At 38.2% G+C, this 14,975-nt stretch overlaps 1 protein-coding gene across 3 annotated transcripts in view; it reads right to left on the reverse strand.

Annotated features, from left to right (window-relative positions):
* Positions 1 to 3,880: 3,880 nt before the first annotated feature.
* ZC3H14 (zinc finger CCCH-type containing 14) overlaps positions 3,881 to 14,975 on the reverse strand; it is a 36,135-nt gene continuing 25,040 nt past the window's right edge. Inside the window, exons 13-17 of one of the 3 annotated variants that reach the window (XM_083348891.1) lie at positions 9,837 to 9,954; positions 7,350 to 7,486; positions 6,563 to 6,660; positions 4,377 to 4,483; positions 3,881 to 4,165 (exon numbers count right to left, since the gene is read on the reverse strand). In XM_083348891.1, coding sequence (XP_083205017.1) covers positions 4,159 to 4,165; positions 4,377 to 4,483; positions 6,563 to 6,660; positions 7,350 to 7,486; positions 9,837 to 9,954 — 467 coding nt within the window. In that variant the 3' untranslated portion in view covers positions 3,881 to 4,158. Of the gene's footprint in view, positions 4,166 to 4,376; positions 4,484 to 6,562; positions 6,661 to 7,349; positions 7,487 to 9,836; positions 9,958 to 14,975 lie in introns of those variants that run through there. The other 2 variants (XM_083348890.1, XR_014490761.1) reach the window with 2 other exon arrangements.

Genomic DNA, 14,975 nt, shown 5'->3' on the forward strand with positions numbered 1-14,975 from the left:
GTTGGACTTGGTGGGCCTACACACCACCTTCCAACCCTACAATGTGTTCTACTTTTAACACAGGGGTAGGCAACCTTGGCTCTTTTATGACTCGTGGACTTCAACTCCCAGAATTCCTGAGCCAGCTATGCTATGCTGGCTCAGGAATTCTGGGAGCTGAAGTCCATGAGTCATAAATAAATAAATAAAATAATAAAAGAGCCAAGGTTTCCTACCCATTCTAACAGATTTGTAACTTCTATAATCACAAAGAAAATAATATATTTTTGATACTAATGAAAAGCTGTTGCAATAGGGAGACCAGTCTTTAAAAATTTATATAGTAGTAATAACTCATCCTTTTAAGTTTTAAAAATACGTAATTCTCATTAAAATTGCTCAAAAGCAGTATAAAGTCCAATATATGTATTATACCGAATATATATGTTTCAAAATGGCTTTTTGTAATATTGAAATGCATCAAATGCAGCATTTAGCTTTCTTGAGAACCATCATTTTAGTTCCAAAATTTCAAACTGGACTCAAACTGGCCATGAATATTATTCAATATGCTAAGAATTTTGTGACCCGTTTTTAAAAATTAAATCTCCATTTGCATGGAATCATGTACATTGATGCTATCAACGCTCTCCATACTTACAAGATTGTTTTCATTTTACCGCAAATATTCCATTGTGCTGTCACCCTGAGTCCTGGAACAATTGTAGTGATCTAAACAGAACTATCAGTGGATTCAGTGCAAAGTTGATTTACTTACTGCTTCTATCTTCCATACAGAATCTCAACTTGGAATTATATCTCAAAGGAGATATGTTTAATGGGTACTTAAGGTTGAATTGACCCATTGTTCTCTGTATGGAATTAATAGATTGTGAGGGGCACTGTTGTAAAACCTATCACTTACTGAATGTTTTCTTACACTAAATTATTTGATAGCATTTTCTACTTGTCCAAAATTACTAATTTAGCTTTCATGGAAAAATGAAGAAAATTCAACATTGTTGCAATTTTATTTGATGTATGTTTGTTTTATACTTTGTTGTACATTCTTATTTTGTGAACTGCAGAATTCTACAACTGCAGCAGGATATAAGCCTGATAAATATTAACTACACAGCAAGCAATCTTGCACAATCCTTGATAATCAAGAGTTAACAGTTGCTCATCTGTTTTAAGGCTGAATGTATGGCTGCCCACCCTATTGGTGTAAAAGTGGGTAAGCCAAATAAAACCGTCAAGCAATGCAAAACACTGCAAAAAAGAAGAAAACATTGTTAAACAACTGGCAAGATGAAACATGGCTGATAACTAAACTGGTACAAAATATGCTTACTTTGTATTTTTGAAAAATCTTAGCTGTTGAGGGTATGAAGCGAGATGCTTTCTTTCTAATCTGCTGCTCCTAGCAAGTACTTGTGGCTCTGCTTTAAAACTTTAAAGTAACTTGTACAAAGGCAATAGGGTGAGCAGCCTTACATTCATTTACTGGTATTTTGGATCAAGATATGAAACGGTGGGAAATGCAGTTCAAAGTTGAGCAATACTTTTATGTGAAATTGGATTTTTTTTCCCAGAGGAAGCAAGATAAATGTGATAATGTGGCAATGTATAATGGAGAAAGAAGCCCTTTAAAATTATCCATAGGTCTGTAGAAGTGTGATCTACCATGTCATTTGAACTTCATCAAATGACATTAATAGCAAAAAAGATTCTAGTTAAATTAACACACACACACTCCCAAACCAGAGTACTCTGGCATGGTTTCATTGAACAGTCAACTAACATTTATTCCCTTTGCTGGAATTTTTTATAGCAATTGGTGGCATATATTTTAGCAGGAGTGGGTCAACCAAACATTTTTTTGAATCTCTTAATAACTTCTGCACATTGGCAGAAGTTGTTGATATTTTTGAGCACTACTACCATAACAATGCAGTTGGATTAAGGCCAGGGCTTTGACAACCATTCCAACGAAGAGAATGTCTTCAGCTTCAGCTGTTCATTCAAAGATTTGTGTGTGGGGGACTATAGTTCTGCTGCACGATACACATTTGCTTATGCTTCACCTGTACATTTTATTGATACATTATGGTCCCAAAATTATTTGCTCATCAATTATGAGCTGTCCAGCTCCTGAAGCTGCAAAGAAGCCCCAAATCATGATATTGCCATCACTACGCTTCATGAGCCAGGTGAGGTTCTTTTGTTAAAATGTAGGGTTTTTTATTTTTTTACAAACATAAATTCCTCATTGATGCCAAAACATTCTACATTTGAGTAAGCCATCCATTGTTCTACGATCCTGCACAATTAGCAACGTGGTCTTAAAACAAGTAGCAGTGAAAAGCGGTAGTTTCCTCCTTGGTATCCTCCAAAACACATTATTCTTTTGGGGGGTTTGTTTTTATGGTGTCCTGCAAATTTCTCTCACTGATCTGGATTACTCTACAACTTTCCCAGAATATTGTATCATCCTTCTCTTGGGGTGGATTGTATTGGACAGCTAGTGGAATGAGTAACAGTGGCATAGCATTTTCTCCATTTATATATTATCTGCCTAACAGTGGCCTGATGGAGCCAAAATACATGACAATGAATTTGTGACCCTTTCCAGCCTCACAAGTGTTGACAACCTTTTTTCTGAGGTGTATGGATAGCTCTCTTCATTGGGATATGATTTACATCTACAAACTTGTGATGGTACTCAATAGTAGTAACCAACACATGCTTTTTATAGGGCAGAGCTCTTCAAACTCATTTAATTATCAGCTAATTGACTGGACAGCTTAGAATCATTAAAAACCCAAATTATTTATAGAAACAAATTAAAAAAAAACCTGTCTCACACCTAGGTAGTAACAGTTGAATACAAGGTACACAACCCAATGTCACACAATGCCCTGGCCCAGTAAAAACTACAATGAACGTAATTTAAAATGCATTAATGTTACTGTTTAATTTTTTAATGCTATAATCAAAGAGCCCAACAGAATTTTGGTCAGTGAGATTTCAAAAACCTCCAATAGGTGTACTTTCTAATGCTGTATAATAAGCCTGATAGAATGTATACATTTTTAGTGGCCTCATGTTGCATCTCTCATGGGAATTACCATTCATTTTACCCATATCTAAAACTGAGTATGGATGCAACATGGAGCTTTTGATAAACTGCAACTAAGGGAATACAATAGCCTGGAGGACTGTGCACTCCCACAGCCTCTGGAACAAATCACCTATTTGTACCTTAGGTCTGAAAAATATCAGTACTACACATAGCTGCTTTAACTGAAGAAGCAGTGAGAACTTACTGGCAATAAATCAAAAAGGCGAAGTGTAGGGATTTCCTTCTGTTAACGACTATAGCTAATTGGGAATATATTTGTACCATATCAAAGGTTACAAAACATCAGTTTGGGACTTGGGGACCCTTTAGGATACTGGACAGAGCTTTTTTGGGGGAACAAGTAAAGGCAATGAGTTATACTAATCGCTATTTCCAAGGTTGGAGCCTTTTCTATACCATTAGTCAGTGACAATCTATGCATCATACAGTCCCTGGAATACCTGCCCAGGACCCAAAGGACTGCAGTCTTAATTATCCAGTTTTAACTCATGATTTGAAATACAGTTCCATGAGAAAGGATTGCTTTTAGCCTTCATACTGATTTCTGTTCGGAATATAGTCACTAAGTTAAGAAATGAAAAGTCAAGAGAAGAGTCTGTGGGAAGAGAATGCTGCCTGTCATTTCCTATGAAAAGAGAACTTTCCAAAAAAGACATTCTCCTAAGAGCACCTATGAGCTATTCTATATAGCTTACGACCTATTTTTCAAGGGAAAAAAATTACTTTTTCAGTAGTAAAAACGACAATAGGCCAACATATGTAGAACAAAAAGCTTGTCTTGGTATTTTAATTAAGGATTAAAGCAAATTTCCTCTTTCCTACAGTCAATTTTACAGTAAAAATATGTAAAACCAGTTATTAAATATACAACAGTTGAAAATTACATATTTCAAGTGTGTAATCAATTTCATTTTATGAAACAAAACATATTCAAAGTCTGGAGTAGGTGGTAAACTTTTACAGCCTCTTTTACCATCAGCCAGCATACTGCCACCATCATAGTACAATAAGGAAAATTGAATGACGATCTCTGATTATTCACTGAAAGACAAATAGAGAAAATTAGCAAGCATTCTCTCATTTCAATGGTATTCTTAAAAATCATCTTTCAAATGTGTCAAAATTGAAAGTTTCAAGTATACATTGTTCAGCAAACATTAAAGAACTGAAGTTACATAGGTTTTATCCCTGACTGTACATTTTCATGTTCTATTAAGAGATGTAATTACAGTTAGTAAAAAGAAGCAGTTACCTAGTTTGTGTTCGGGTCCATTTCAAGGCATGACGTGGTGGTACAGAAACAGCAGGGTGGTAGAATGGGCAGTCCACTCTGGTACAATGTGTGTTAAACCTGCAGTGCTAACAAGATAAATGAAAGGCTTAAAAACTTGCAAGAATTAAATTTGGCTCATTTTAATTTATTAGTATATGCTTTTTCTTTTAAAAATATGTAATTGTCCAATGGGATCATTCACGTAATTCAAGTAATCAATGGTTAATGTTCAGACTCTAGAAAGAATACAGAGAAGAGCAACAAAAATGATTAGGGGACTGAGGGCTAAAACATATGAAAAATGGTTGCTAGAATTGGGTATGTCTAGTTTAATGAAGAGAAGAACGAGGGGTGACATGATAGCAATGTTTCAATATCTCAGGGTTGCCATAAAGAAGAGGGAGGCAAGCTATTCTCCAAACCACCTGAAGGCAGGACAAGAAGCAATGAATGGAAACTAACCAAAGAGAGAAGCACCCTAGAACTAAGGAGAAATTTCCTGTCAGTTACAACAATTAGTCAGTGGAACAACCTGCCTCCAGAAGTTGTGAATGCTCCAACACTGGAGGTTTTTAAGAAGAGACTGGACAACCATTTGGTTTCCTACCTGAGCAGGGAGTTGGACTAGAAGACCTCCAAGGTCCCTTCCAACTCTTCTATTATTATTATTATTATTATTATTATTATTATTATTATTATTATTAGTAGTAGTAGTAGTAGTAGTAGTAGTAGTAGTAGTGGTAGTATCTAAACTGAGTCAACTGAACCAAAGTTGGAAAATTTTTGTGATTTTTTTTTTAAAGTTAACTCCTAGGTCAGATCAAATAAGTTTGATGCAAACTTCTATTTGTGGTATCACTGATTGTGCATTCATATGCGAAAGTCATCACTGAAGCTACAAATGCTAATATGCAAATCCTACAGTTTAACATAAAACTGTATTACTTGAAGTACTTGAATGCTGAATTTGAAAAATGTAAATTTTATGGGAAATATGTTGTCCTAAAGGAAAAATTCTGTATAACAGAATACCAAACAATAGAATTTTGCCTAGGTTGTTACAAGCTAACATAAATTGCTATTGCTTATTATGTTTGCCAGTTTTTCTAAACACAGAATACCACCTTGGTTTCCTGGTCCAGATTCCAGTCTTCGTTACCAAAATCCTGCATGTTATATATAAACTGTAAACTCAGGTATTAATACACAGACTAATGTTTCATGTATCTCTTCTCTTTCCCATACTTAATATATCTTTCATCACCACCAGCAAAACTTTCCTCTCCCCACAGATTGCTCTGTCTTGTGTATTTCATGTCTTATGTGCATATTGTCCATTTGTATTCTGTTTGGATCATTCTTCCAGGGTTTCATCGCCCATTTTCCTTTACTGTCCTATCTATTTCTTACAGATTTTCAGTGTGCAGACAAGAGAAACATGCAAACATGTATATATACTCAGTAAATATGCTATTTTATATAAAATGCCCTGGGTTCAAAATGAAATTTCTAAGAGAAAACAGCAGATATTTTAGCCTACATCTCCAATTCTCTCCCCCCCCCTCTCTGTCTCTCTCTGTCTCTGTCTCTCTCTCTCTCCACACACACACACACACACACACAAACACACACACACACACACACACACACACATATGGATGTGGTGGCTCAGTGGGTTAGGACGCTGAGCTTGTCGATCAGAAGGTCAGCAGTTTGGCGGGTTGAATCCCAAGTGCCGCGTAACAGAGTGAGCGCCTGTTACTCGTCCCAGCTTCTGCCAACCTAGCAGTTCGAAAGCACGTAAAAATGCAAGTAGAAAAATAGGGACTACTACGGTGGGAACAGCGTTCCATGCGCCTTTGGCATCTAGTCTTGCCGGCCACATGACCACGGAGACGTCCTCGGACAAGCGCTGGCTCTTCAGCTTTGAAACGGAGATGAGCACCAGCCCCTAGAGTTGGAAACGACTAGCACACATTTGCGGGGGAACCTTTACCTTTATATATATATATATGCTGCTCAAAAAAATAAAGGGACCACTTAAACAACACAATGTACTGTATTTAATAGTAGGATGTCTTATATTGTGTTCCCTTAATTTTTTTGAGCAGCATACACACACACACACACAAACACACACACACCTCTCAATCTATGACACTTACTTTGGGATGGTAGAAAGGACATTCCATTTTCTTACATGCAGGGAAAAAGCGGCAAAGCTGGCTGGTAGAAGTAGTTGGTGGTGGGGCTGGAGCTGAAACTATTAATGAGAAAGAAACAGTTATTCCTAAGGTATTCCAAAGCTTTACATTTAGTTAAATATTTAATTAAAGAATCGTGAATATTGTCATATATGTGTGTAATTTTAATTGGTGGCTCTTACAATTCCCAATGTATACTTATGGGAAAATCATATAGCTGAAGGTACTGAATTTTGACCTAGCCACTGGCAGAGTAGGAGGTAATTATGGCATTCAGTAAGAACTGCTGTGATATCCCCAAAGTAAATAATAATAATTTCTGCCAGTTTTATGAGTAAGTCATGAGAAAGGGTAGCATGAATAATGCTGTGCCCGAAATTGCTTTAGAAAGGGAGGAATCCTAGCATTCCATGCATACAGAGCAATTCTTGCTGAGGACTGAAGCTGGCCCCATCACACTGCAGCAAATGAAGAAAGTGGGGTTTCCATTATGCCCTATTCCAAGTTAGGGTCAGTATTTGATGAGCAAGGCATTGAAACTGGACTCATCCATCGCTCCTTTTGGCCATACTAGATATGACCAGACAGCTCACAACCAACTGGAATTGAGTGGCTGTTCTTAGGCAGCAGATTATTTTAACAATACAACTAGCTATTATAAAGATCAATGAACCTTTGGATTTGAGTTTGCTGTCACTGGCATATTCTAAGCAAGGTCATTTTTTAAAAAATATTAAGAAAATCTTGCCTTGTTTAGGAGGTGGTAGCGGTGCCCGTCGACTGGCATGAGTATAAGGACAATCTGATTTGGTACATTTGGCATCATATTTACAGTTTGGATGGATGAATAAACATTTGTCAGCAAACTTACAGCTTGGAAAGACTCTGAAATATGAATTAAAATACTTATTATTCCTTCGGAACGAGCTTGACAAGATTCACCCTTTCAAAATTGCTTATGTTTACTGATGTACAGTTTTACATGAGAAAACATGAAAATAGGATTTTCAGGTTCAAGTCAAGCCACAAAAGATATCAGTGGGGATTTAAAAAAAAAGCCTCAAGCTCCAAATATTTTGATTAAAATTGGATAGAAGTCAGAGAAAAAAATCAAAGCAGCAGAAAACGTTCCCATATATAGAGGTTAACCCAAAATGTATAGTTTGATTGTTCTATGTGTGCATGCATAAAGAAAATCTCCAAGTCCCAAATGACCCAAAAACCCCCACCAAAGGCCCAAAGGGTTCTCAAGGGCTTTGGATTTTGTTGAAGTTATTTGTGTACCACCCAGAGTCCCTCTGTGAGGAAGATGGGCAGTTTCGATATTTGATAAATAAATAAGTACCCAATTATATCATAAAGTCCCTCACCAATGTGTGGAAAAAAGAAAAGAATCTTCACATTTATGATAAATGAATTTGATTTCCCAGATTAAACAATGGAGAGCAGGCAACCTATCACTAATCTGAAACATATCAGGCACAGCCATGAAAAATGAAAGAAAATGAAGACTGTAAACATTTCCAAAAGTTTCAGTGTAAGAATGGTAAAAAAGAGGCTGCACTGCCTTTGGATATTCAGCAATTCCCTAGAACGAGGTTCACAGGTAAAAACATACACATACACAATGACAGCATTAACTGCATTTTCACCCCATCCTTCCAACACAGAAATAGAGAGAAATTAATGATTGATCGCTGATTGTTCAAATTACTTAAAGATAAATGCTTTAACAAAATAAAAATCTGTCTGAACTCCTATCTTTTACTCAAATAAAAATCATGCCAAGTCTTTTCCCCTCACACAACCTGGTATCTTGCTGCTCACACTTCTCTCTGATAAACCTTTGTTGAAATTTAGACCATAAGCTCTTAGGGCATTAGCTTTCTTTTATTCCTTATATTAGCACTAAGCTCCATAAAATAGGACTAGGGAGTGACATGACAGCAGTTGCCACAAAGCAACCTAGAACTAAGGAAAAATTTAGAACAATTAATCGATGGAACAACCTGTCCTCCAGAAGCGGTGAATGCTCCTATACTGGAAGTTTTTAAGAAGAGACTGGACAGCCATTTGTCTGAAATGGTATAAGGTTTCCTGCCTGAGTAGGGGGTTGGACTAGAAGACCTCCAAGGTCCCTTCCAACTTCATAATTATTATAAAACGTTTACTCACAAAACATGAAACTCAGTCAACTGAACACTCAAATTGACTGGCACTAATGGTTGACACGGGTTGCTGCCAGCATCCTAAGTATCAACCAGGTATCTCCTTAAAATGTAAGATGTTCCGAGTAGCCCTTTTTTTGTAGCTTTGCTGGAGTTGTTGTAGGAAGCTGCAATTTCTTGATGTATTTTACAAAGTTTTTGGACATAGTTCCCAGTGCCCCGATGACAATGGGTATCACTATTACATGTTTCATCCATAATTGCACAGTTTCGATGGCCTCCAAGGTTCCTTCCAAATTATATTATTATTATTATTATTATTATTATTATTATTATTATTATTATTATTATTATTATTATCACCATCATCACCATCATCATCAAATGTGGTAATTATCCTTACATCCAGAGTTCCATCAAATGGGTTAGGGTCACTCAGCATTGATTGCCAAAATAGTGCTCAGGTCTCTCTTCCATCTGAACTCTTCCCACAATGCAGGAGAGTCACAGTGGAAAATCTTTATCACTTTTAAATTTCAAGAACCTGGCACAGCTCTAGGCTCCTTTCCACAACTTTCCACAAAACGTGCCTAACATAAATAGATAAACATCCATCTTTTCCTGGAAAAGAATTTAACACTCTAGGTTCAGAATTTCCAATCTTGTTTTGGCCTTGTTTAAGATGTCCGTTGATGTAATGCTGGGGAACTAACACAGTGCAAATCCCCCTGTCAGTTTGTTTTCCCTTATGTAGCAAGCATAGTAGTGACTACCTGTCAATTCAAGTCAAATTGTTTATGCCTAGTAATGAGAAATATTCGGTAACATCTTGATAAAACTTTGGAAGATACATATAGATAATGACCAATTATCCTCCAATCCCTGTTTATCCTTTTAGCTACTGGCTGCAGCCATGATCCATGGCAATGAAATTCAGTTTTAACACAAACATCTCCTCCTCATTGGTGCTAGTGATGCAACAAAACTTTTTTTGCACGAATCCGTGTGCCTGAAAGCTAGGAAGGCAAGTTTGGTGAAACTCCATTGAGAAATTCAGTGCCACTTACTTGCATGGAAGTGTAGGATGATGGAAGGCACATTCATCTCCATTTTTGCAGGCAGGCCAGTATTTGCAGCGCTCGGGTACTTTCTCCATCTTCTGTAAGATGCCTATTTCGTCCATCTCTACTGTGAAGAATAGCCAAAGAAGCAAAGTTAGACATCTGGATTGTAGAAGAGAGCTTTGATCAAAACAACTATATAGATATACAGAATTTAGAAGGAAATTCATAAAAGTGAAAATATCCACAAAGACAGAATACGTTTGCCACTAAGCAATTTGTATAACTCCCAAATTAATTGAACCAAGAACATCCACAATTGGTTGAAAGATGGGCAGCTATATATATGCTGTAAATTCAGTCAGTCAGTCAGTCAGTCAATCAGTCAGTCATTCTAGGGTTACACAGGATTCAGACATATTTTCACAACAAATCCTTACTTCACCACCAAACAGCAATCAAATTTTATTTCAGAACTGGCTGAAAGATATTTCAACAACTAAAACAGAATTTCAAAATAAAATCTTCATGTTTGTTCATTAACTGGTCCTTCCCATCCTTTTTACAGAATCCCTAAACTACTACTAAGAATGACTAATGAAGTGTGCTTTATGTGCAGAGCCAATATTGTGATTCATATTTGTTGCTGTAGATTCTTTTATATTCAGAATATGATAAATGCTACTTCATCAAAATGGCCAATTACATGTTAGTCTGTTTTTCAGAAATTCATGATGAAAATATAAGTATGAAAGACAATGGAATGTTGTTTCTTTATTACCTACATTTTCTCATAGCACTGGTGGTAGAAACAGTAGAATGGAGGATAAAGAATGTCAGTAATTGTTTAAACCTTAATTATTACTGTTATACTCAAATATTTCATAAATTTCATTCTCTAGAACTGTCTGAAAGCCACATCAAATAGAATCTTTATCTTTCAGTTCCAAAGACCTTGAGCAGCTAAGTAGCAGCAACATAATATTAAAACTTTTAAAGTAGTCTCACTGAACAACCATCTGTTCAGGACCTGTTCAAAGTTATGATGGCCCTGAACAAATGGTACTTACACCCCAGTCCTTGAAGATGTGACTGTTGCAGCATCTCCGCAGTTACATGACAAAAATTTGGGGGCTTTGATAGTCAGCTTTAATTTACAACTGCCAGGTCTGCTTCAACTTCTCCCCAGTTATCTTTCCCCTCCCCATTTCTGTCCTTTTAGGCAGCCCTGCAGTCTGTCACCCCTGCTGACCTACCTTCCACCATTCCTGCAGCCCTTGCCGCCTGGAGCTCCATCATCCCCAGCAGACCTTCTCCATCTTCTTCCTCCATTTCTTGAGCAGGCATGTCTGGCCTAGCCCTTCATAAGGCAGCTGCTGCACCCATAAGACCTTCTTCCCAAAGCCCCATGAAGCCTTCCTAAGGCCCCATGAAGCCTTCTGATGCCTTTGAAAGAAAGCCTCACATGACTAGCAGCTGCTTTGCCAGACCAGACCACACCAGACACACCTCTTTAGCAGTGGAGGAAGAAGACAAGAGTCAGTTGGGAATGGTGGAGCGCAGGGTAACAAGAGATGAAAGGGGCAGTGGAAACCAGGGTAGCAGAGGCAGTAGGGCACAGGGCAACAAAGATGGCAGCAGGGCAGTGGAACATAGAATGGCCAAAAGGGCAGAGATGGGGGGGATATGTGGGCGAATTGAGGTAGAGAGAGGCAGGAGAAGCATGAGGTCCTGGCCTAATGACTGCAACCTGGACTACCAAAGCTTCTGTTGTTAAGCAATTTTGTCAAGTGATGTTTTGCCTAGCATCTAGCTCTCTTAGCAATGGAAATTCTGGTACCAGTTGGGGTCATTAAGCAAGGACTACTGGTAACATAACAAAATAAACGACATGGCCCTGATTTGAGGAGCAGTATCTTCAAGTGTCCTTGTAACTGTATGTGGGAAAGTTTGCCCTTGCTAAACTGGGCAAAATTGTAGCTCCAGAATAAAGTAGAATTAGCTCATCTAGTTATGATTCCTATCTGCTTTGCCTCAGGAGGCCAACAAACCCCAAATGTCTCTCCAAGCAACTATGTTTTCAGAAGTCTTCAAAAATGCAATAAGGAGATGGTGATTTGAATATCTAAGGCTTCCAGAGGCCAAGGTCCCCATAGATGGCATTCACTCAAGTTTAGGCTCCTTTTAGATCTTATTAAATGAACAGATTCAGTTCAGATAAGGTAGTACCAATAAAGGAAAATATAGCTCAGGGTTGAATTAGCAATAGTATTAGCACTTAGACTTATATACCTCTCCATAGTGTTTTACAGCACTCTCTGAGCTGTTTACAATGTCAGCATATTGCCTCCATTTTATTAACCTCGGAAGGATGGAAGGCTGAGTCAACCTTGAGCCCATCAATATCAAACTCCAGGCTGTGTGAGGTTAGTTTACAATACTACATTCTAACACTGCCACCAGGGCTCTTTGAAATGAGGGTTCCTTGATGCTTTCTGAGCTTGGTTGTTTTCTTGCAGATATTTAATTACCCAAACCAGGTAACATCATCACTGCACATCAGCATTGATTGGGTAATGAAATATTTGCAAAGTTTGGCTAGTGAAACATCTGCAAGAAAACAACCAACTCAGAGAGCATCAATGACCCCTCAGAAAAGGTAGTCTTGGAGATATTTAAGCTCTGAGCTACATAGGGCTTTAAAGATAACCAGTATCTTGAATTATATGCAGATGCTGACTAACCAGCATAGCTTTGTGGTACAGGCTAGATATGTACTCACATTATTACTCAGGTTGCTGCATGCTGAAACAGCTAAAGTTTCTGAATGATTTTCAGGAGTAGCCCCATGCAAATTACACTAACCTAGCCATGAGGTAACAAGGGAGTAAGTGATCAAAAACAAAACTTTGTGTTCCAGAAATGGCTGCTACTCATATACAAGATGTAATTCTGCGTCCCCACACCTATAACCTCTTGAACTAGCTGTTCAAGCAGGGACCATGAGTTCAGGAGAATGTCCAGATTGTGAGCAAGCTTGGTGTGTGGGAATAAAATTATATCAAGAGGCATTGATGGACTATGTCTGGAAAAAGCTGACTTTTAAGAATCCACAGAGACATTGTATCTTGCTAGGATTCATTTTATCTACCTCCTTACAAGTTCTAGGCATAGGGCCAGGGGTTCTGGCACATTTCCTGCTCAGACGGGTAGAGATATATTACTGGGTACCATCTGTACACTGATAATATTTCATCTCAGGCTGATGGCTAACCTACTCCAGCAGACTTGACTTCTCTCTGCCCTTTACCACTGACTGAGTGAAACTATCTGTCATGACCCAGTCTGAATCTGAAGAAGCTGCTCTAGCTCAACCTCTGAAATGTCTCAGGAGACACCAAGCCAAGGAATCACATGAGTCTGATCAAATATATGCACCACCAGGACAACTGGAGCAGTCAGATGAGGATGATGTAATACCTCATAGCCCCCATATCCAGTTAGTAGAGAGGAGAACAAAGCAGAGCAGAGATTTCTATGAGGATGCTTGCCAAGCAAGGGAATAAATCTCTTGATTAGTGACAGCTGGTTCCAACCTGATTAAAGAAGCAGCTCTGATTTACCCTCCCTTTGCTGGAAACAATGTCTGATCTCTTTTATAAGATTCCTATGAATCCTGTTTACGAAACCTTGAACCTCTGACCTCTAGATGGCTGACAACATTGACCTGACTCTTGGAACTCTGATTCGGATTTGGACTATTCTTCTGCATGTTCCTATTAAAAGCAAACTCTTCGGGCAAACGTCTGTTTATGATTGAAACCTGAAGCAGGATAATAACTGCTTAGGAAAAAAAACCACCGCAAAGTAGTGCCCCTCACAATCTCTTGAATAGATTGTGAGGATACCATAGCCTATTACATGAAAAACTATTGAGAGAGATCAAGCAGGATCTAAAAACTATTGAGGGATCAAGCAGGATCACTAGACTCATATTCCTCTCTCCCTTGTTCCCACCGAGGAACATCAACCAGAACCACCAATGATGTCCCATACCCCTTGCCTGGAGTTCCTCAGTAAACCAAGGAAATTCCTTGGATCAATGGTCATAGAGAGGCCACTTAGGAAGAATCCTGTCAGGTACCACAATTAACCCTTTATTCCAGAGCTCAGCAAGGCACTCAGTAGAACTGTCCACCAGCACTTTGGAAAACTTCCTAAGTGCCCTTTGGAAATCAATAGGGACCATTAGGCTTCTGGAATAACCTTATCAAATACATCCCTCCTCCCTGCAGATCCACAGCACCAACAAATTCCTTCATGGTCTTCCTCAAGTAAGCTGACCATGAAAAGAATTGACAGAGAATTCCCCCACATCAGATCAGGTTCATTTGTTCAGACAAAAATCAGATCTAACACATATGGATGTTGGGCCCATAATTCCAAGAACAAGTCCATAATTGTCATGGTGGCCATGAAACTCATGAACTGCATCACTGCTTCTTAATAAACTCAATTTAAAATATCCCAAGGCCAGAAGTCTAGGGAGTCACTGTTATTATCCTGATGATGCAGTTAAGCAACTTAGATAGGGAAGATGCATAGCAGCGAAAGCTTAACTCACTAAAAGCACCTCATATCCAGTTATCTGCAGGACAATGTATCTTGTCATCTGCAGAGTAATCCTGATGACAATCCATTTCTCCTCCTCTAACATAGATTCATGGCTGATGCAACCACTGAAATCTGGCTGGGCAAAACCCTAAGATGAATATATCAACCTCCTTGCTGGCGAAGGTCTCATTAATACAAGCAGGTTTGTGTTCATCCATAATGAGGTTGAGGATGAGAAGAGACGTATTAGATCTCAAAAAACAGCCAAAACCTAGGCAATAACAAGATCCTGCTACTTAATTCTTGAGATAAGGAGTATAGAAGCAGAGTCTGGCCTTAGGCTTTCAATCTCCCTTCAGCAAGGGAAGGTCATCGTCTCTTTTCCCATGTGCCATAGTGTGTGGAGTTCTAATTACAATCAGGCAGAAGAGATAAATGAAATCTATGTTCTTTTAAACTTAAAACGTTGTGTAAAAAAATAATATATCCTAAGAAATTTGGCTTAAGATATTAGTCTTTGCATTCCTGCCT

This window comes from Vipera ursinii (assembly GCF_947247035.1).
Source record: "Vipera ursinii genome assembly, chromosome: 1".
NCBI lineage: Eukaryota > Metazoa > Chordata > Lepidosauria > Squamata > Viperidae > Vipera > Vipera ursinii.